We start from the raw sequence: 16,693 nt of genomic DNA, 5'->3' as shown, positions 1-16,693 counted from the left end.
AACAAAAACCAAAAAAAAAAAAATCTGTTTCCAGTGTAATTTAGTTTTGGTTTTGAAATCCCCGATGGTGGTGCCACCTGCTGGCCACATGGGGAAGGTCTAGAGATGGGTCTGCATTTTTAGGGACAGAAAAGCCTTTGGTTGGAGGCCCAGACTTTCGTTTCTAAATCTGATGGGAATTCCCTCTTTCTTCCGGGACCTTCCTGGGGTCTGATGTTGTTGTACAAGGTTCCTACCAAAAGGGCAGTGGAGATTGCAGTTGAGGGTGACTCTCTTTCCTGGACCCTTCCTGTCCTTAGTCGCCTGGCACCTGGTCTGGGAGCAGCCAGGGTTTCAATGCCCAGGATGATGTGACAGGATCAAGGGCTGGAGAAGGGTAGTGCAGGAGGGCACAGAGGAGAATGGAGTTCGGTTGCCCTGGGGCCCTGGGCTACTTCACTCATCAATGACACGAAGAGCAGGGATTGCTGTGACCCCTGGAAAGCAGCGCCAGGCTCAGTTTTAAGACCCTTCTTCCCCACCTCAGTGAACTCAGGCCTGCCATTGAACTTGTCTCTTAGAGAAGCGGGGGCAGCTGAGGACAGGATAGACACATCCTCTTATCCTCAGAAACTGGTCAAGAGTTTGAGCCCCTGAGTGTCCCAGCTGCCTAGGGCTGGGCAAACAGTGTGGCTGTAAGACCGACCACTAGTGACTTGGTCTTTTCTGAGAGAAGGCCAGGCCCCCGGGAGGGAGAAAGGGCTCTTGTCTCTCTTGTCCTCCAGGCCATCGTGTCCTGTTTGAAACCTTTGCTCTTTGGGGAAGACTTTCTTCAACTCTTCAGGGCTCAGTGACCCTATAGCAGTGTGCTCCACAGGGAGACGCAGACCCAGAACAGGCCTCTGAGTTCTCAGGCCTCTGTAGTCCATCCTGCTTGTTTGCCCTATTAGATGAATCCCTCTATCTCTCACCCACCCACCTGCTCACTTATCCGTTTGGAAGCTACCTATTTAAAGTGCCAGGCACTTTCCCAGGCACTGGGCTCGCCAAGATGTGGCAGCTTCCCGTTAGGCAGTGGCCAGGTCCTCACTGAATGTAGTTTGAGAGCAGGCACATGGGAGAGGCAAGCTCAGGCCAGGTTGGAGGGTTGGAGGATCTCCAGCAGGTTTATACGTCAGAGCTGAGGACTGAGTCTGCCGGCGGGGCTGATCCATGATGATACGTGGCCTTGTCAGGTGAGGAAGGACAAGAGGTAGGGAGGAAGGATAAGGAGGAGGTCAGGAGGCAAGAAAGGAGGGGAATCTTGTCTAGCAAACTGCACATTAGTATCTGGACAGCAGTATGTGTGTGCTGTGCGCTTACCACGGGGCAGGATGGCAGATATACAAGTAGAGGAGGTGGTCCAAGAAGGTAAGTCTTGGCAGAAACTCTCCCATTCCTCCTAGGGATTCTGAGTTCTGTCCTGGTACCACGTGGCATGACTGGAAACTGACAAGCTTGGACCTCATTAGCTCAGTCCCAGTCGGATTCCTGCTCTGCCCAACTGTACAAAATAACCTCGACGTACATGTTCTGTTATACCCTTGATGTATACCAAGGACAGCAAGAAGAAACAGCCACGTGAAGATTGCTCAAGCATTTGTTTTCAAACCAGTATTGAAGACACTGTTATATTGATCATTCCTTTTAAGATTTGATTCTGGGGAGAAAAAAGTTTTCTCTCTTAACATAATGGTATGTTTCCCTCTGTGGATATATTTACATCTATATATCTATATACCTGTACCTATAACTATATCTACCTGTATCTATCTATATCTAGACCTGTCTAGATCTAGATAGATAGATACTGACATATAGATATGTATAGGTATATATTTTTTGCCTTGGCAGGGAGAAACTCATCATGTTCTCAATAATAAAAATAAAGAAGACAGGGGCTTCCCTGGTGGTGCAGTGGTAAAGAATCCGCCTGCCAATGCAGGAGACACGGGTTTGAGCCCTGGTCCGGGAAGATCCCACATGCCGCAGAGCAATTGAGCCCGTGAGCCACAACTACTGAAGCCCGAGCGCCTAGAGCCCGTACTTAGCAAAAAGAGAAGCCACCTCAATGAGAAGCCCGTGCACTGCAATAAAGAGTAGCCCCCGCTCGCCACAACTAGAGAAAGCCCGCGTGCAACAACGAAGACCCAATGCAGCCAAAAATAAATAAATAAATTTTAAAAAATTAAAGAAATAAGACAAATAAAACATATATAGTCATTAAATAAAATTTAGTGGAACGTAGGGGAAAACAACACAGCCAAAATTATACCACTAAAAAGCCCTCAGATTAATATTTTGAGTATTCTGTACTATGTATAGGTTTAAAAAATTGAAGTAACCACATGTATGTATAACTTTGAATCCTGCTATTTTCTCAAAGATAAATGTAACCTTTAACCATATAGCTAACTCGACCTTGAAGTCTAGCAAATTTGTTCTCTTCTGTTTTATGTATCTGTCTTCTATTTCCAGTTGAACAATTGTTTTTTATTTGTATCTTTTTATGTTTTCCATTTGAACAACTGTATTTTACTTGTGTCTTTTACTGTGACATCAAGTCCTTACTAAAAATTAAAGAGTTGGTCTTTTCAGGGAGAGCAGTGTGCTTGATGTTGGGGACATGGCCCAGGGTGTCCAGCAGCTCTGGGGGTGCCTGCAGGACCGTCCAGCCCAGGGCTGGGCTCACCGAGGTGTCTGCAGGACTGCGGCCAGCAGGAAAGTGTGAGCCAGCTGCTGTCAGCTTCACCGAGGCAGGAATTCCCAGGAGGGAGAATCTAAAAGGATGCGGGGATCGGGGAGTGGGCGATACAGTAGGTCTTGAGGACACCTGAGAGCCGTCGAGGTGTACTGGAAAGGACATGCCTTCGCCGTCCTGTATCAGCTGTGGGGTTTGGAAGAGTCCCTTCATCTCCCTGAGCTTCAGTTTCCTCCTTGGTAAAACGTGGATAATAACTCATCCTTTGCAAAGCTGGTGTGAGGAGTCGGTGAAGTAACACACGGGAAGCGCCTGATATAAGAAGATACAGAACAACGTAGAGCTGTGACTATAATTGCAGCCAAGGAGTTGTGCGAGGTGAAGCCAAGACTATTTGACTCTTTGAAGGTCGATCACAGGGGATTTGAAGTGTTTCAGAAATGAACTGAGACTACTTTCCCACACTGCACTTGAGCAGGAGGATGAGGTGACTGTCTCTTGGGAGAGAGACGCCGTGTCCCGGGGGATGAAGTTCAAAGAGGAAACTCGAGGAGACGTGTGGGTGTAGCGAGGAGACGTGTGGGTGTAGCGTGCAAACCCGCAGGAAGGTGGAGGGTGAGAAGGGGGCTGAGGGACGCGGAGGATTTCTCTGGCTCAGTGGTTTGCTGCAGCTGTGACCTGAATAGGAATCTCTGTTCCCACCGCCCCACGCCCAGGGTTCAGTCCTCAACCCAACCCTCTCCCGTCTGGGCTCCACGGTGGGTACCCCTGCTCAGCACCCCGGGGTCATCCTTCCCGCCCATCACTCCTCTGATCCAGTCCACGTAGTTGAGCACTTTGGTGTAGAAGCCGTACCCCTCACCACACCCAATGCCCCAGGATACGATGCCCGTGGCCACCCAGCGACGGGCACGATCGTCCCACACCACGTAGGCACCACCACTGTCCCCCTGGCAGACACTCTGCGGCCGCGTGCTGTCCCCGGCGCAGAACATGCCGCCGGAGAACACCTCGGTCCTCCGCTTCTCTCGGAGCCAGGCCTCGCAGGCCGCCCTCGGGGCCACGGGCACCTGGGAGTATTTCAGCTCCGTGGTCAACCAGCCGTTCTCCACGCCAAAGCCACTGACGTAGCCCGCCAGGCCCGGGCGGTACAGGGCCTTGCGGTCGGGCAGGCAGACCGGGAGGAGGTGGGGGCCCAGCGGGACACTGTGCCGCAGCTCCAGGAGGGCGATGTCCCCGTGGAAGTTGTGGGTCTGGTCCGGGCGGTAGTCTGGGTGCACGACCACGCGGCGCACCGGGTGGCCGCCCAGCTCCAGCAGCTCGTCGATGTTCGTGTGGCCCAGGAACACCTCCGCGCGCCGGCTCTTCCCGAGGAAGATACCGTCCTTGGGGTAGATGGTGTGGGCGGCGGTGAGGATCCACCTGTCGCCCAGCAGGGCCCCGCCGCCTCGGCCGTAGATGCTGGTCAAGGCCTGCCAGGGGAAGTTGCCCAGCTCAGCTCTGGAGGCACCAACGGGCTCCCTGTTCTGGGCGATGGGGATGACCGGCCGTCCGCAGACTGGGAGACAGGAGGGGTAAAGTGAAAAACCAGCCACTGCATCTGGAAACCTACTTCTGTGAAGTGCTTTCTCCTGCCTCCTCAGCCATTTTAAAGCCACTTTTTAATTTTAATTTTAATTAATTTATTTTTTTTGCTGCACCGCGAGGCATGCAGGATCTTAGTTCCCCAACCAGGGATGGAACCGGTGCCCCCTACAGTGGAAATGCGGAGTCTTAACCACAGGACCGCCAGGGAAGTCCTAAGCCACTTTTTTAGACTCTTGGTGGGACCTTCTTTGAGCAAAATCGTGCAGCAAGCAGTTTGTCTTCAGTGTCTCCTGTCCTTGTTTCTGGGTCATTTCTCCATTTTTTTAAAAAATAAATTTGTTTATTTATTTATTTATTTATTTTTGGCTGCACTGGGTCTTCGTTGCTGTGCACAGGCTTTTCTCTAGTTGTGGCGAGCTGGGGCTACCCTCGAGGTGCGTAGGCTTCTCATTGTGGTGGCTTCTCTTGTTGTGGAGCACAGGCTCTAGGCGCGTGGGCTTCAGTAGTTGTGGCACACAGGCTCAGTAGTTGTGGCTCGTGGGCTCTAGAGCGCAGGCTCAGTAGTTGTGGCACATGGGCCTAGCTGCTTCACAGCACGTGGGATCCTCCCGGACCAGGGCTCAAAACTCGTGTCCCCTGCATTGGCAGGCAGACTCCCAACCACTGCGCCACCAGGGAAGTCCCATTTCTCCATTTTTAACATCTCCCCCTCCCAAAGCACTATGTCAGCCTCCGCCCCTAGAGCTTTCTGTGGCTCAGGAGTAAAACCTGAGAAATGTACTCAGATTGGGTTAGAAAGGCATGTTTGACTCAAAAAACTGGGTTTCAAAAATGGTGGACCTGAGGGAATTCCCTGGCGGTCCAGTGGTTAGGACTCTGTGCTTTCACTGCCGAGAGTGCCGGTTCCATCCCTGGTGGGGGAACTACAGTCCCACAGGCCGCTAGGCTGGGCCAAAATATTAAGAAAACCAACCCTCCCCCCAAAGAACCCCAAAATGGTGGACCTGAACCCTCCTCTATTGCTGGTGGGCATGTAAAATGGTGCAGTCACTGTGGAAAACAGTGTGGCAGTTCCTCAAAAAGTTAAACACAGAGTTAGGATGTGAACCAACAATTCCACTCCTAGGTCTATACTCAAGAGACCTGAAGACGTGTTCAAACAGAAACTTGTACATGAATGCTCACCGCGGCAATATTCATAAAAGGCAAAAAGTGAAAACAACCTAAATGTCTATCAATCTGTGAATGGATAAACAAAATGTGGTCTATCTGTACAGTGGAATTCTATTCAGCCATGAAAAGGGATAGAGTACTGGGACTTCCCTGGCGGTACAGTGGTTAAGACTCCCTGCTTCCACTGCAAGGGGTGCAGGTTTGATTCGTGCTTGGGGAACTAAGATGCAACATGCTGGACAGCTCGGCAAAAAAATGAAAAGAAAAGAAAAGGAATGGAGAACTGATACATGCTACAACGTGGATGAACCTTGAAAACATTACGCTAAATGAAAGAAGCCAGACGCAAAAGGCTATTATATGATTCCATTGACATAAAATGTCCAGAATGAAATCCATAGAGATAGAAAGTAGTTAGTGGTTGCCAGGAGATGGGAGAAGGGAGAGCTGGAGTTTCTTTTTGGGGTGATGAAAATGCTCTAGAATAAGTAGTAATGGTTGCACAACATGGTGAATACACTAAAAGTTACTGAATTGTACACTTTGCAAGAGTGATTTTTATGTTATATGAATTTTATCTCCAAAAATTTTTTTAAAAAAATGCTGGGCCTTCTGGCGCTGTGGCATTAAGGTAGGGAAATATTTTGGGGACAGAGAGCCTCTCTGTGTATCGTTAAAGCAGACCATGTCAAAAGAGGGTTTTCTCTTATTTCAACTCATCTGTCCCTCTGATTAGCTTCCTTCTGGCTTTTCGTTTCCCAGTTATCCCTTGATCCTCGAAGGAGAAGGGATGAGCTCCTTCCTTCTCCTTTTCTGGGCCTTCTTGGTTCCCCTTTTCTGCCTCACTTTCTGCCTTCACCTCCCCCTTTCTATTCTACGGCTGTCCTGTGCCCTTAGACAGGCCCTGTGCAACAGCTGAGGCTTGTCTGGGAGGTGGCCAACGTCATGGTGCCACAGGTCCCCACTTACCAGGCACACAGCGAGGAACCTCCTCCCTTTCCTGTGTCTGCTTCCAGGGCACCTGGGCGGTGCAGGTGAGTGTCCCTGGGAGTGAAATGAGGGAGGCACAGAACAGGCTCAGAATTGGGAGGAGGGGCTGAAAGAGGCTTCAGACCTCCTGGGGGGAGTGAGGCAGGTAGGAGCTGGTTCTTCAGCAGGTGGGGACTTACCTGCGGGCATAGCCTGATAATAGGGCTCTTGGCAGTGGCTCTGGATCTCAGTGGAGTTGTCTCCAGGTGTGTTGATGGCCTCAGGGTCCCCACTGGCCTGGCTGATGGGCTGACTATGATTCATATCTAAAGGGAAACAGAGGTCAATAGGACAGAGAACAGAACTGCAAACTGGCAACCCAGGGACTGATTCTGGTCCGTGGCCATATTTAGTTTGACCTGCACAGTCTTTTTTTAATTTTATTTTTTAAATTAAAAAAAACTTTTTTTTGGCCGCATGGCTTGCAGGACCTTAGTTCTCCAACTAGGGACTGAACCTGGGCCCTCGGCATGGAACGCGCCGAGTCCTAACCACTGGACCGTCAGGGAGTTCCCAGCACAGTTTTCTTCTTTTTTTTTTTATTATTTGAATTATTTTTCACTGCAGATTGTTAATGGTATAAAAGTCTGAAAGTAACTGTGAAAGTAGGGTATGGGAAACAGGCATTTTCATATATGGTTAGTGGGACTGTAAATTAGCAAAACTTTTGTAGGGAAATTTAGCAATATCAAAATTAAAATTGCGAATGTTTTTCACTTTTTTATTTCTAAGAATTTATCCTCATATATGTGATCAAAGATGTATATATGGGTTTCCCTGGTGGCGCAGTGGTTGAGAGTCCGCCTGCCGATGCAGGGGACACGGGTTCGTGCCCCGGTCGGGGAAGATCCCACATGCTGCGGAGCAGCTGGGCCCGTGAGCCATGGCCGCTGAGCCTGCGTGTCTGGAGCCTGTGCTCCGCGACGGGAGAGGCCACAACAGTGAGAGGCCCGTGTACTGCAAAAAAAAAAAAAAAAAGAATTAGGCAATGCTAACCACATGTATATGGGATGATCTTTAAGATATATCATTGAAGCAGTTCCCTGTCAGTCCAGTGGTTGGGACTCAGCGCTTTCACCACCGGGGCCTGGGTTTGATCCCTGATTGGGGAACTAAGACCCCAGAAGCTGCACAGCACGGCCAAAAAAAAAAAAAAAAAAAAAATCATTGAATGAAAAATGGCAAATTTAAAACATTGTGACTATTAGCAACACACACGCCCACAATATTTATATTTGAGTGGCCTGGAATGTCTTTGGAAGAATACCCAGGAAATAGAGAACAGAGTCATTTCTGGACAGAATAGCCAGGGATTAGGGGCCAGAGGTTAGAGGAAGATTATTTTTTTGAAAATTTTACTGTGGGCATGTATTATCTTTCAAAAAACCTGGGGTTACCATTTGAAAATCTGGAATTTCACTTAAAAATCTGAATTTTTGGCTCCTCTTGAAAAACGAGATGATCTGCAAGTGCTGGGCCTGTAAATATGTAGGGAGACAAGAGCTGGAGCTGAGCTGGGTGCCCTGCGACTGGGCTGCTCACCAGCAGGGCGGGCCGGGCAGCAAGGGGCTGAGCCCAGGTGTCCCGAGCCCCCAGCCTCAGCTTCCGCTTGTCACTTCAAGATACCAGGGGCCAGGGCTATGGGCAGGGGCTTCCCTCCCTGCACCCCAAGGGGTTCACTCACCCACGGCTTGGTAGAGGGCCAGGAAGCCCTTGTGGAGGCCCGGGGTTCTGTCCTCAGAGGCGGGTGAACGGAAGGTCAGCCGCAAACTGTTCCCTGAGGACACAAATTCCCTCTGACCAGGGGGGCTGCCCAGCAGGGAGCCCTGCTGCCCACAGAACCGACTGGGATCCATTCCACTGGCTGTGATCTGAAAGGGGAGGGGGGGCAGGCAGGCGTGGGGTGAATCTGCACCACAGGTGGTCACAGGGTCATGCCGCAGCCTGGACCCCCAGCCCCGCCTTGAAGGTCTACGTACCGCTGGGGCTCAGAAACCGCACCACCCCACGGAGCCTTCCTCAAGTTGCTTCCTGCTCCATTACTGGCTCCCAGGTTTCTTCCGTCCATGACCAGATACCCAGCAGATTCCTTTAGCCTGCCATGCTTATCTCATACAGCCCACAATATTTCAAGAATTGAAATAGAAACTTATAATAACTGGATTATAAGTTCTCAGAAGGCAGAAACTACATCTATTTTGCTCCCCACTGAGTCCCTGATGCTCAACCTGGTACCTACAGCATCACAGCTTTGAATCAATGAATATGCAGACGTAAGTCCCTCCCGTCCAGCTTCTTCCATCTCCATCACATTTCACTTCTCTGAGTAACTTCCTGTGGCCAACATCTGAGAAGCGAGAAGACCCTCTGCACAGACTGAGCCCCTGGGGTGCCTGGCCTTCCCTGTTGTCCTTCTTTTGGAGTGTCTCTCCTCTTACCCCACAAACTATAAATGAAGCCCTCGCAAGGTATGGGATCTAAGAACACAAAATGTACACGGTGTGGTTACACTGTCTACTGTTGCCTAACTTAAATCAAAACCCTGCTCAAATGCCTTTCTATGGGGTCCCCAACCCAAGGAAGGGCACCTTGGAAGGAGTTCCCCTGGCCACCGCTTCATGTTTAATCTCTCTCCCGGGCATACGGCTCACTGCTCAGCTCATTTCATTGCTGACTTTCATATTGATCCACATATCCTGGGTTCTTGCTGGCTCTCCGTTCCTTCATTCTCCCCAGATCTTAGTCTCCTCTCCTATAAAATGGTCTGTGGAGGCCCCTTCCAGCCAGGACACCCCTGTGTCCCAGGGCAGCTCTCCAGTGTCTGCAGAAAAGCAGCGGGGAAAGTGACACCAAATACCTGCTCATTCAGAAACCACTGTGTTGTGTGTCCTACACGCACGACAAGCTTGGGTTTCACTCATTCTTTCCTTTATTCCTTTGACAAACAGCTGTTTATTATGTTCTGTGTGGGAGATGCTGTGCTAGGTGCTGGGGATACACCTGTGTATACAACTGTGTGAATTAAGACACAGTTCTGCTACCAAGGAGACCAGAATCTGGCTGAGGGTTCTGACGGGCAAAACATGAACTAGGTTACAGTGTGTTGAATTCTGCATTCGAGATGTGTGTGCGTGCGTGCGTGCGTGCATGTGTGTGTGTGTGTGATTTACTCTGGAAGCAGGAAGGAGGGAACAATCCTATCCCTGAGCTCGAACTCCGTCAGTGACAAGGGAAGAGTCAGGCTGGGATTAAAATGATTCAAGGCTAAGGAGAACAGGGCACTGTAGGTGTTCGACAGACATAGGCTGAGTTGAATAAAGTGTAGTCCCGACGTCAGCTAAATCTGAAGAAATAAATACATGCATTTATCTCCTCTCCCACCTCAAATCCCACTAATAGGACAGCAGAGGGATAAAAATGGATATGTTATCAAGGACAAAAAGGTGAGGGGAGGTGATAGCTGCTGAGAGATGCCCACAACGTTTGCAAGGTGGAGTGGAGATGGACACATGTAACCTGAGTCTTGGGCTGGGGCAACAGAAAGCAGCAGGTTCCGATCACAGATCTCTGGGAGGTGTCAGAACCGGCGTAAGCAGGAGACGGGAGGATTCCTCTGAAGAAACCGGCTGTCACCAGAGAACACCCTTCTGCTGTGGATGTGCAGGAGGCCCCCAGCAGTACATCTGGGTCACCTCGTGGATAACCCGATTTTCAAACCTGTCGTCTGACAGATTTCAGCTGTCCACACAGAGCATTCAAGAGCGTTCTGCACGTCACTCTTAAATATGAATGGACAGCCAAGGATTATCACACATTGCAGGAAAGTCTCCAACATGAAAAGCACAGGCCAGAACAAATGAACGGTACAAAGGAACTTGGTGAAGAAGACAGAATACAGGGAGCAGAGAAATGTTTTTTTTTAATTTCTTTTTTTTGTGTGTGGTACGCGGGCCTCTCACTGTCGTGGCCTCTCCCGTTGCGGAGCACAGGCTCCGGACGCGCAGGCTCAGAGGCCATGGCTCACGGGCCCAGCCGCTCTGCGGCATGTGGGATCCTCCCGGACCGGGGCACGAACCCGTGTCCCCTGCATCGGCAGGCGGACTCTCCACCACTGCGCCACCAGGGAAGCCCGAGAAATGTTTTAAAATAATTCCAATAGAGGGAAAAGAGTAGATATTGCCTCTACGAAACAAGAACAAGATTCTACAAAAAGGCACGTTTAGATAATTAGAATGAACCTTTAGACATGAAAAAATGTTAGCAGAAAAAAAAATCATTAAAAAGTTGGGATTTACAATGAGATCTCCCACAAAGTGGAACAAAAAGACAAAGAGATGGAAAACAGAACAGAATGGATAACAAAACTGGATAATCTGTCCAGAACCTAACAACAGTGAAATTATAGAAGTTCCAGAAGGAGAAAATAAAGTAGATGTCTGGAAATGATTTAAAAATTAATACAAGAACTTTCTCAAATTGAAGGGTCTTGATTAAGAGAGTCTCTGGATTAAAAGAACCCTGTACAGGGGCTTCCCTGGTGGCGCAGTGGTTGAGAGTCCGCCTGCCGATGCAGGGGACACGGGTTCGTGCCCCGGTCCGGGAGGATCCCACATGCCGCGGAGCGGCTGGGCCTGTGAGCCATGGCTGCTGAGCCCGTGCATCCGGAGCCTGTGCTCCGCAATGGGAGAGGCCACAGCAGTGAGAGGCCCGCGTACCGCAAAAAAAAAAAAAAAAAAAAAAAAGAACCCTGTACAATGAGTACAGAATGACCTGACCTGCATCAAGGCACATCCTGATGGAAGTTCAGATGCTGGTAATAAGGAAAATATGCTGAAAGTTCTAGAGAGAAAACACTAAGGCTCAGGAGTTCTCACAAGACTAGGGCTAGAAGACCGTGTCCTTAAAATTCGGAGAGAAAATGACTTCTAACCTAGAATGTAACCCAGATAAACTATCCACCAAGTGTGAGGGGAGAACTAAGACATTCAGGGCTATCTAAGTTCCTCTAAAATGTGTTCCCTCATTCCCTTTCTGGAGGAGAATGTGCTCCTCCAAAAGGAGAGAGTAAACCAAGAAAGAGAAGGAGATGAGAGTCACTTCCAACACAGGACAAGTAAAGGAAATCTCCGGAAGGTGGGAAAAGGGAACTCCTCGACAAGTGAAGGCTTAGAAAGCAAAGAGACTGAAGAAATAAGCCATGGGGACGTCACCCCATGTGGGATGGGGTGGAATGTCACCAACACAAAGGAGGACCGAGAGACTGAGATTCGTACTCGAAGATGTCGAGAGATTTACTCTCCTGGCCGAGAGTTTGGGGGAGATTGGTTACAGAGAGAACGCAGCAAACTAAAAATCAAACAGAAAAACCCCAAACCCCCAAAACACTATGGAGTTATTGACTGCTGGGAAATCCAAAAGCTGGAGAAAGGAAATTGTACACCAAGTGCACAGATGTAAGTACTTCAAAGTCATAATGATGTAAAAAATGAATACAGTTTTAACTAAAAACGATAATAGAGGTAAACTGAGAGGATGGGGGAGGGGAAACGTGGGTGGTGAAGGTCGAAGAGAGATAAAGCTAAGTCCTCATCTTTTAGAGCTGGAAGTTAATAGGGAAATTATTTATACTTCTGAACGTAAACACCAGATGAAACAGCTACATGAATCATAAATGACTGCCCTGGGGAGCAGCAATGGGGGCAGGGGGAGGAGGCTGGAGATGATAAGCCTTGGCGTACTCTGATTTTTTAAAAAAAAATTATGCACATGTATTATTTGGATAGAAATAAAATTTAAACCAAAAGATAATGTAGGGACTTCCCTGGTGGCACAGTGGTTAAGAATCCACCTGCCAATGCAGGGGACATGGGTTCGAGCCCTGGTCCGGGAAGATTCCACACGCTGTGGAGCAACTAGGCCCGTGCGCCACAACTACTGAGCCTGTGCTCTAGAGCCCGCGAGCCACAACTACTGCAGCCCGCGCGCCTACAGCCCGTGCTCCACAACAAGAGAAGCCACTGCAACGAGAAGCCCGTGCACCACAACGAAGAGTAGCCCCCGCTCGCTGCAACTAGAGAAAGCCCTCGCGTGGAAACGAAGACCCAAAAATAAATTAAAAAAAAAAAAAAGATAACGTAAAGTACTGTTTTTAAAGTGTCCTTATTCTGAATAATGCCCTTGTCATATGTGAGGTTTTGCCATAGCGCCTCCAAGGGAAACTCATAGTCACCTAATCTTTTATTATATTTACGTCCAGCTTCCTAGCCTGACAGAGCAGGCACTCAACATACTTGATGATGGATTTTTAATGACTGATGTGTGAGTTCCTGCTTTTGACTCCAGGGATTCGCAGTATTTGTGTGTCCCTTTATGAGACTTCCAAAGGCAGGGCCAGACCTGCTGTCCTGTCCTCTTCTATGGGGCCCAGACGGCAGGGGGCACAGGTCGGCACCGGGCCTCCGGTGGGAGGCTGTGCGCTGGGTACACCTGGCCTCCCAGGTAAGCCTCGCACTTCGGGGCCGGCTGCCCCTGGGCTCCAGGCCGAGAGGCTCCCTCCACAGAGGCCCTCCCAGCTCACCGAGACGTAGTCCCGGTCACAGTCCGGGGACGGCTCCAGGTCGAAGTCCTGGAAGACGAGCCTCACGGCAAAGCCCTCTGGAGCCTCGATGTCCGTGGAGCTCTCTTGGCCTTTGACATACGGTTCCGGGTACCCGGGGGACATCAGTTTCTGGGGCAGCGGCTGGGCCAAGAGCACGGAGCCCTGCGTGGGGCAAGCCTGGAGGACTCCCCAGAGGAACAGCCACCACCTGGGAGTGGGCGAGGGCGGATGGGACCACATGGCTGTGGCCTGGAGCCTGCGGAGATACGAACGCAGCAGGCAGTGCTGAGGGCTGAGAGGCCTGGGAAAGGCTCAGCAGCGGCGGCCTCAGCCCTTGACGCCTGAGCACCTCTGGCCACTCGCTTATTGCCCCCCCCCGTCACCCCAATTCCTTCAGCCTCCTGGTCAGCCCGCGCTAGGAAGGTGAGTTTTCCACCATTGCCCACCTCCCTGGAGAGTCTCATCTCCACAGGGGCTGCCTTCTGCTTCAGCCAGACTCCCCTGGGGTCTGAGGGAGCGACAGGAGTACAAGTGAGGGCCATTTATTTTATTTTTCTGGCCACATGGCTTGTGGGGTCTGAGTTCCCTGACTAGGCATCAAAGGCACCCCCTGCGGTGGGAGCACCGAGTGTTAACCGCTGGACCGCCAGGGAAGCCCCAGGGACATTTAAAGGGGACGGGGGTCTTGTCTGGAGCGTTGAGCCCGAGCACCCCGGGGAGGGCTGCTGGAGGCCGCGTGTGTATTCATCCGCCCCTGGGTCCCCTCCCGCATGCCCACCCTCCTCCTCCGCAGCCTCCCCAGCCTCTCCAGCCTCTCCAGGCACACTCACGTGTTGCCTGGGCAGCGAGTGGAATGGGGCTTCCCCAGAGACAGTTCCCCTGCTCTGAGTCCGGGCATCTGGAAGCCGACATCTGAGCCCTGAGGGGACCTGGCCCGGGCCAGGGAACAGGAAGTGGGGCTGGAGGAGGCCCTGAGGGGGAGGAGGGAGCAGTTACTGGAAATGCGTTGAGTAACTCTCGGCAATTCCCTTTTTCTAATTCTCTGGCTTGAGCGCCACCTGCTGTCTGATTCAGGAATAGCTCACCCACCGCAACTCGGGAAAAACATCTCGAAAACCACGCTGGCCCTCAGGAGAGACCAGGGGTGGGAGGGCACTGACTCTTGACTCTTTTGCACTATTTAAAACTATTTAATTTTTACCATGTGCATGTATCACACACGGTAGGATGGCTCCTTGTGAGTTAGGCTGTCCCCTTTAATGGGCCATACCTCTCCCTCCCTGACCTCTCAGCGGCTCATTCTGTGACCAGCCCACCTCTTGTAGAAACTGAAGTTTGTGAGCCTGGACTGGAGCCTCTCCTTCCCCCTCCCTCCTCACCAAGCATGGCTGGCGGCACTCACTTAGGTAGTCTTTGAATCCTGTCCACAACCCCTGGACGCTGCTGGTCCAGCAGGGTCAGGCCGGCGCAGGGCCGGGGGCAGGCCCAGGCCGAAGCTTCTTTAGGCAGATACCCGGGGCCGTGTCTGTGGGCAGGGGCTGCCCTCCCTGAACCCCCAAGGGGGACTCTCACCCACAGCTTGGTAGGAGACCAGGAAGCTCTTGTGGAGGTTGGGAGTCCTGTCCTAAGAGGTCACCCGCAAACTGTTCCCTGTGGACGCAGACTCCCTCTGACCAATGAGCGAGGGGGTGGGGAGTGCCCACTGGGGAACCCTGCTGCCCACAGAGCTGGCTCACAACAGTCTGCACACCCACTGTGATCGGAGAGGGGAGGGGGTGCAGGCAGGTGTGGGCGGCCTCTGCACCCCTGGAGGTCACAGGGTCATGTCCTGTGGTGGACTCCAGCCTGGTCTAGAAGTTCTGCGCACCTCTGGGGCTCAGGGTCTTAGCTCGTGGTGGCTTCATCGCAGAGTCCTGTGTACCCTTTCCCTCCCTATTCTCCACCCACAAAGGCTGCCGTTTGCTGAGAAAGGCTCCTCACCCACGCCAGTGCTCTCAGTCCGTCAACAGAGGAGTGGATAAAGAAGATGTGGTATATGTATACAATGGAATATTACTCAGCCATAAAAAAGGACGAAGCAAGGCCATCTGCAGCAACAGGGACGGACCTAGAGATTGCCATACTGAGTGAAGTAAGTCAGAAAGAGAAGGAGCCATGTCATATGCTATCGCTTATTTGTGGAATCTAAAAAAAGGCTACAAATGAACTTATCTACAAAACAGAAATAATTACAGATGTAGAAAATAAACTTATGGTTATGGGGGTAGGTAAAGTGTGGGAGGGAAAAATTGGAAGATTGGGATTGACCCATATACACTACTATATATAAAATAGATAACTAATAAGGACCTACTGTACAGCACAGGGAACTCTACTCGATACCTTGTAATGGCCTATATGGGAAAAGAATCTAAAAAGGAGTGGATATATGTATATTCATAACAGAGTCAGTTTGCTGTACAGCAGAAATTAACACAACATTGTAAATCAACTATACTCCAATGAAAGTAAAAAAGAATAAATTAAGGTATAGAGTGAAAAAAAAGGTTCTCTCTGGGAACCCCTAGGGGACCTTCCAAACCGTCCCCCAGGCCAGCTAGCAGGCTCCATGAAGGCAGGACTGTGGCTGCTGGGTTCTCCATCACCGATGGCTGGTATGCTGCCTTGCCTGGATACGAGATGGTGATGTGCGTGTAGCTGAATCTTGAATACCTGGGTAGAAAGCCTCTTAGCCAGCTTCCTCCCTTCCTCCCCTGTGCTAACCTTCCAACCCCCCTTCTCCCAGCCCCACCGTCACTTTGCTAAGCACTTTTTTTTTTTTTTTTTTGCAGTACGCGGGCCTCTCACTGTTGTGGCCTCTCCCGTTGCAGAGCACAGGCTCCGGACGCGCAGGCTCAGCGGCCATGGCGGACTCTCAACCACTGCGCCACCAGGAAAGCCTTAAAGTTCTCCATTTTAGAGACTCAATTTCCATTTCGTTATGGTCCTGGCTCTCTATCAGTTGTCCCCTAGTCCATGATTTTCTCTGTCTCTGCCCTTCCTTTCCAGGCTGGGTGCTCTGGGGAGAGGAACGATGGTCATGGGAGGGACACCAGGGCCCGACCCCATCGAAATGAGGTGGTGGAGGGAGAAACAGTCCCGTGACGGGGAGTGGAATTCACCTCTGTGGACCCCTTCGCAGTGCCCGGTCTTCGCAGCTCCATCTTGCCTTGAGTTGGAGATCTGGAGATACAGTCGTGTCTGAGGTCCTGCTTCCTCCCTGGGTGTCAGAACACGTAAGGTGGCCAACTGCGGATGGCTTGGCCCATGGGAGGGAGGCCTCACGGCCTTACAAGTCTAGGTCAGGGCAATTGCAGCAGAAGGATGAGGCAAATGGAGCCCCAGAAGAGGAAGCCTCCCACTGACACCTGTGGGTGTAAAGCCAGGACCTGCCAATGAACAAGAGGGGCCGTGGCGTGAGCCCCCAGCAGTCGGTCCCGGGAGGAGGGGCATCATAAGGCTCAGGGGGCCACGTGCTGTGTTCTTTGTCTCTCTGACTGTAGCTTCACTATAGCTATTCCATCCTATACCTATCTAACCACTATCTA

The 16,693-nt window shown here is 50.9% G+C and overlaps 1 protein-coding gene across 1 annotated transcript; it reads right to left on the bottom strand.

Moving 5' to 3' along the window:
- Positions 1-2,233: 2,233 nt before the first annotated feature.
- Positions 2,234-14,053, bottom strand: C1RL (complement C1r subcomponent like). Its single transcript, XM_060165495.1, has 6 exons — positions 13,937-14,053; positions 13,086-13,362; positions 8,193-8,379; positions 6,649-6,774; positions 6,449-6,523; positions 2,234-4,277 (listed from the first exon to the last, which is right to left on the bottom strand). Exons 1-6 carry the CDS (start codon positions 14,002-14,004, stop codon positions 3,439-3,441), a joined length of 1,572 nt encoding a protein of 523 aa, XP_060021478.1. The 5' UTR covers positions 14,005-14,053; the 3' UTR covers positions 2,234-3,438.
- Positions 14,054-16,693: the final 2,640 nt, after the last annotated feature.

Source organism: Lagenorhynchus albirostris, chromosome 11, assembly GCF_949774975.1.
Source record: "Lagenorhynchus albirostris chromosome 11, mLagAlb1.1, whole genome shotgun sequence".
Classification (NCBI taxonomy): domain Eukaryota; kingdom Metazoa; phylum Chordata; class Mammalia; order Artiodactyla; family Delphinidae; genus Lagenorhynchus; species Lagenorhynchus albirostris.
Note: the sequence above shows the minus strand (reverse complement) of the source record. Positions and strands in the feature narration are given on the sequence as shown.

Bases quoted from the DNA above. Each gene is read 5' to 3' on its own strand.
- C1RL (XM_060165495.1), bottom strand. From the start codon at position 14,004: ATGCCCGGACTCAGAGCAGGGGAACTGTCTCTGGGGAAGCCCCATTCC. The intron at 13,363-13,936 runs GTGAGTGTGCCT...GTATCTCCGCAG, and splicing joins ACTCGCTGCCCAGGCAACAC to GCTCCAGGCCACAGCCATGT. The intron at 8,380-13,085 runs GTGAGCTGGGAG...CTCCCCTTTCAG, and splicing joins GTGACCGGGACTACGTCTCG to ATCACAGCCAGTGGAATGGA.